The sequence below is a fragment of the Protobothrops mucrosquamatus genome, unplaced genomic scaffold, assembly GCF_001527695.2.
Source record: "Protobothrops mucrosquamatus isolate PMUCROS unplaced genomic scaffold, P.Mucros_1.0 scaffold2320, whole genome shotgun sequence".
Taxonomy (NCBI): domain Eukaryota; kingdom Metazoa; phylum Chordata; class Lepidosauria; order Squamata; family Viperidae; genus Protobothrops; species Protobothrops mucrosquamatus.
Window position 1 is genome coordinate 85,882 of NW_015388404.1, and position 6,095 is coordinate 91,976.

At 46.6% G+C, this 6,095-nt stretch overlaps 1 protein-coding gene across 1 annotated transcript in view; it reads left to right on the forward strand.

Moving 5' to 3' along the window:
* LOC107295364 (acetyl-CoA carboxylase-like) overlaps positions 1 to 1,618 on the forward strand; it is an 87,052-nt gene extending 85,434 nt beyond the window's left edge. The window contains exons 12-13 of the mRNA XM_015824677.1: positions 457 to 593; positions 1,492 to 1,618. Coding sequence (XP_015680163.1) covers positions 457 to 593; positions 1,492 to 1,618 — 264 coding nt within the window. The remainder of the gene's footprint in view (positions 1 to 456; positions 594 to 1,491) is intronic.
* Positions 1,619 to 6,095: the final 4,477 nt, after the last annotated feature.

Sequence of the window (6,095 nt, forward strand, 5' to 3'; positions counted from 1 at the left end):
CCATATTTCTTTTCTATATAATCTATCCATCTTCTCCAAACCAGTATATATCTTTCTTGTGAGTAATCCTTCACATAGGCTGAAATCTTAGCCATTTCTGCTAAATTTGAAACTTTAAATGCCCAATCCTCTATAGTAGGCAAACGATCCGTTTTCCAACATTGAGCTATTAATAACCTCGCAGCAGTTATCAAATTCAACATCAATTCCATTTCTTTTTTATCCAAATTTTCCATAATACCCAGCAAAAATGGAGCGGAGTCTTGTCTGAAGACATAAGAGGGGTGTTTTTTTTTATGAAGTTCAGCTTTGTCAAGACCACAGGTCCTCCAGACTCCATCCAGGCCTCTTTGGGAGCTGAGGTTGAATTCTTTGCAAGCACATTGAGTCCTCTGCTCCCTAATTCAGGCCTTCCTTAAGCCGGTCAACAGCTCTAGTTGTTTTTTTTTTGGGCAGGCCTACTTGTGGGACAACAACAAGGACCTGGTGGAGTGGCTGGAGAAACAGCTGGTGGAGGAAGAAGGGGTCCGCTCAGTGGTTGACGAGAACATCAAATACATTTCCAGGGACTACATACTCAAACAGATACGAAGGTAAGAAAGCAACGCTCAGGTGCTTCCTCTTCCATTATATTTATGACGGCCACAGCATCCCCCGGGATCGTGCAATCCCCTTTGGCGACCTTATGACAAGCGAAGTCGATGGAGGAAGCCAGATTCTCACTTAGCAACCGTGGCAAGAAAAGTCTTAAAAGTCGGGCAAAAGTCACTTAACTGTCTCCCTTAGCAACGCAAATGTTGGGCTCAATTGGGGTCCTAAGTGGAGGACTACCTGTATTTTGGACTTGCTGGCCACAAGAAACCTGCAGAGTTGATGAATTTTGAATAATAAATATGAAAGAGAACTGGTATGGTTTCTCTTGTGTATCTCTACTTCCAGCATACACCTTCGGAAACTTTTGAACCTAATCGCTGGGGCCTCCACCTTGCTTTGCTATGAACTGTGCTAGACCTACAGGAAGTCCTCAAGTTACAGCCATTCGTTGAGTGATTGTTCTCAGTTACAACGGCATTGAAAAGAGTGACATAGAACTGGTCCCCACATTCATGACTGTTGCAATAGCCCCACGGTCATGTGATCAAAAGGCAGGCGCTTGGAAACTGGCATGTCTTTGTGACAGTTGTGGCATCCCACGGGAATCACCATTTGCAACCTTCCTTCCCAGCTAGATTCTGGCAGTCAAAGTCAATTGGACAAGCCAGAGTCACTTAACCACCATGTGATTCTCTTAACTGCAGTGATTTGCTTAACCATCATGGCCAAAAGGTTGTAAAATTGGGTGCGGCTCATTTAGCAACCGCCTTGCTTAGCAATGGAAAGTCTGGTCCCGATTGTCGTTGTAAGTCGAGGACCACCTGTACAGAGCCAGGCTCCCCAAACGGAACGGTCTACCCCTTCTGAGGTCATTATTTCTCTTTTTCCTTTTCCTAGCTTGGTCCAGGCTAACCCAGAGATAGCCATGGATTCCATCGTCCACATGACCCAGCACATATCGCCCACCCAGCGGGCCGAGATCGTGCGCATCCTCTCCACCATGGACTCTCCCACCTCCACGTAAGAGGAGCCCCCCTCTCCAACCTCCCGCTCGCGGTGGGCAAGAAGAGGCCGCTCTCCGCTCTCAACCTCACAACGTGGACCTGCCGAGTGCTGCTAGAAAGTGACTTTCTAATTTTTGTTTTTAAAAACCAGACTTCAGCGGAAGACGCTGGGGGCATCCTTCTAGTCGCAAAAGACTCTCGGGGACGCAGGCTCCCCCCCCCTTAAAGTAATTTATGGATGCCCCGTAATCGTACCTATTTATTTAACCAAAAAAAAAAGTGACTGGACCAATATTGTAACTAATGGTTGTGTGTACAGCACTTATCCAGATTATGAACGGTACTGGTGTACCCTGAGGTCACGGAATTCACAGGGCGGGCGGGCGGGCGAGTGGGTGGGTGTGGGAGATGAGGGGCCGATGTCCACTGGGAGCCAGTTTGTCTGTTACTTAACATCCCCAAACCCAAGAACCCCCCCCAAGTTTGCCAACAGTTGCGGTAAACAAGGGCTGCTCGCCCTCTCCCAATATTCCCTGGGGCCCATTGGTTCATCAGCTAATCCTGCAGGAGAGAAATTCCCACCCTCCTGGCCAGATCACCATTTCCGTGCCTAAAGGGAGGCCCTCCGGCTTCATGTGGTTCATCCCCGCCCCTAATCTGGAAAGAGCGCCTCCCTCCGTCACAAGGCAGGGACAGACCCCGTTTTCCTCTCTGAAAGGCTGTGCAACAACAACGCCCGTTGGTGCTTCAAAGGCAGCACATTTTCCGTGGGCATAAGAACCAGTCTTTGGGGGGGGGGGTGTTAAACAAATCTATCTAGCACCCTGTTTCCCCAAGGCAAACTGGACCAAACCCAACCTGGAGTGCCTCTCCCTTATTTTAAGGTCCCCGTGCCTCTCTGCCCCACTCCTTGGCCCCATAGCACAGATTAAGCCAACAAGCTTTTGGCTTGCTGACACAAACACACACACACATACCTGACCCACCCACCTGCTGATCTGCTCCTCGTGTTTTGCTCCAGGTAGGAAGCTTGACTTCAACCTGGGCCTCTTCCCCAATGAAAAGGGCCTTAATTCAGTTTATAAAGTTAGCCAATGAAAGAAACACGAGCAGGAGAGCCAATTGCACCCAGCACCACCAACTGGGGATGCCTCAGAGCTGCTGTTCCCCCAGCCTTCTGGCTGGGGGGGGGAGTGCTGGAAGCTGCAACTGGCTTTGTGGGGGAGGGTCCAGGTGGCTAAGTGGGCAGGGGTGTGTGTGTGTGGGGTGGGGTTGGGCAGATGTGCAGAGCTGCAGGAGCAGCAGCAATTAGTAAAACTTGCAGGGATGGGATTTTAGGGCTGGGGTAAGAATTTTTTGGGGGGGCTGTGCCTTGTTGGCTGGAGAAAGTGTCTGCCCCAGGTCCACTAGCAAGATTTGGGAGCCTGTTTTCAAAACATGGTTACCCAAGTGGGGGAGGGGAGGTTTTCCTTTCTCCCTGCAGACATACCACGCCTGTAGCAGGCAGCTGTGGGACACACACACACACACACACCTAAGTTCCTAATGAGACAACTCGCCATGGCCAACTCACAACGGGACAACTTGCTGCAGGACAATTCCACAAATACAAAAGTGAAATTAATTTCAACGGCACCGTTCCCAATAATAATAATAAAATTAAGTCGACCCAGAAACGCAAGAGTTAACAATAATTTCAGTGAAAATGCCACCGGCAATAAAAGTAACTGAATGGAACGGTTAATATACAGTGTTGAACCGGTGATTTGGCTGTGGCAAGCTGGCAGCAGCGAGCAACCGTGGGCCCCCTTGAGTTGTACAGCTGATTCTTACCTGTGGGACCCTCACCTGTGGGCCTGTAGCTGTGATGGGAGAGGCTGCCCTTGACTTCAGCACACACACCCCCAAACTCTCGGAGCCAGCCTTAGATCCAAGCTGGGAGGGGCAGTAATAAAACCCCCCGATACTTTAATTTTCTTTCTAAACCAAGGACCTAATTTCCCTGCTTAAAAAAACCCAGTAATTTGGAATTAATGCGGTTGGTTTTTCATACATTGCAAAGCGCTAAAATCCATCCCTGTCAAGCATAATACAAAAAGAGGGGAGGGAATCTAATTTGGGGCCTGGGTTGGGAGGATCCTGATATCGCAGTATTAACCAACCAAGCTTCCCTAAAAACCAAGATCAGGAATCTAGTTCCCAGGTGCATTTCTTTTTTTTTTAACCTGGAAAGTGCCGAGTGTGTGAAATAAAACAGCCCTTCCCTCTAGTTCAGAGAGCCCAGCTGTCTCCCGCTTCCAGATGTGATGCAGTCCAGCCTCGAAGTTCCCCAAAATTATGTCCAAAGATTCCTGGCCAGAATAGTAAGAAAGGGCATCTTGGACATCGGGAGGGCTGTAGTGACTTGCAGCAGTCCGAAGCATCAAAAGCTACCTGGTTTGAAGAGGGGGGGATAGAAATTCTTCTGCAGAGCTGAAATTTTGGGCTAAAATAACATCGGTCAACACATCATATTAACAGAAATGTTCCAAAAGAACAGGCTCACTTATGGGCCAGTGGTGGTGGGCTTGAATTTCCACCAGATCTTCTCTCCAGGGTTCAAGTTCAGTGCCTTTCATTTTTGAAACCCCCTCCTATTATTTCTTCGTTAAAGAAAATAGACAGACATTCAGCTGAACTCCAGGATGGCCCAGGTTCCAGAGAATAGATTGCATTTGAGACAGCCAGGGAATCACATTTATCCCACAGTCCTTCAAGAACTGAGTTTAGATTCTCGCGTCCATCTTTGCCATTTTTTCCCCTTCTTTCCCTCATGCAAACCATACGAATTCGTACGTTGTGTGTAAAGGAGCTTTGTAACCCCCAGCTTAAACCTGTAAAGTGGCTTCTACTTTCAATCCCACGCCAACTCTTTTTAGAGCAGTGTTTCTCAACCTTGACAATTTTAAGGCATGTGGACTTCAACTCCTAGAATTCCACAGCCAGCATTGCTGGCTGTGGAATTCTGGGAGTTGAAGTCCACATGCCTTAAAATTGTCAAGGTTGAGAAACCCTGTTTTAGAGGCTGCAAAAAGAACCACAGTGAAGAGGTGGCCTTTTCAAGTCTGTACCTTGAACTCTGGTCCACCAAAGTTAAAAAAAAGAAAAATCAACACATCTTCACACAGGGTTGAAGAGGGGAGGAAAAATTGGCAAAGATGCATTCTGGGTCTTTCCTGAATGTGCTCGTTCCCTAAAAGATGCAGCGGTCATTTATATCTTTAGCAGGATTAAACTCGGATAAACCTCTCGCTGGAAGTATTAAAGTGGGTTCTGCTTTGGGAGAATTGTCAGGTCTGAAGTTGTTCCACTTACCTCAATTTTCTTTTAATAAAACCAACAATCAGTTTGCGTTGGCATTCCTTGCTGTGACTTTCAGATGTACGGGGGATCTTTGGACCACGGTCAATGCCATCAAAAGCACATTTGAAATATATTTCTGTTCCAGGCAACACTCTCACTTTGAGGACACCCAACCCTGTTGCATGTTTGGGCTTCCTGTAGTGAAGTTAGCTTGGAAACACGATTGCCGTTATTCAGTGAGCATCAAGTAGTATAATTGGAGATTCTCAATCATCCAGGTCCTGGTTGTCCGAAAGGCACTTTTATCAAAAGGCAACTGGACTTTGTTTTTCCTTGAAGACGTTTCTCTTCTCATCCAAAAAGCTGAATATTATTATTATTATTATTATTATTATTAATAATAATAATAATAATAATAATAATAATAATAATAATAATAATAATAAAGTTGGAAGGGACCTTGGAGGTCATCTACTCCAACCCTCTGCTCAGGCAGGAAACCCTATACCATTTCGGACAAATGGCTGTCCAGTCTCTTCTTAAAAACTTCCAGTGTTGGAGCATTCACCGCTTCTGGAGGCAGGTTATTCCACTGGTTAATTGTTCTAACTGTCAGGAAGTTTCTCCTTAGTTCTAGGTTGCTTCTCTCTTGGGTTAGTTTCCATCCGTTGCTTCTTGTCCTGCCTTCAGGCGCTTTGGAGAATAGCTTGACTCCCTCTTCTTTATGGCAGCCCCTGAGATATTGGAACACTGCTATCATGTCCCCCCTCGTCCTTCTCTTCATTAAACTGGATATACCCAATTCCAGCAGCCGTTCCTTATATGGAAGGAAGTCTTCATGGAAAAACAAGGAAAGTTCAGTTGCCTTTTGAAAAAAACGCCTTTGGGATGATCAAGCAGTGTAGCTTAGAAGTGGAAAGTGATCACTAGCATGCGATTTCCAGAATCTATTAACCTCTACAGTCCCAGATAACATTTTTGGAGAAAAGCTCCCGTTTGGTCACCAGACAGTAGGCAAAGCCACATAGGCTCCTCTCTCCTACTACATAAAGGCAACCACTTCATCAGGAAGCTGATTGGTCAGTGTGGAATCCTGGGTGCTCTGATGATGTTACGTAGTCGGGTAATGAAACCTCTGCAAGAAAACCACCAAGC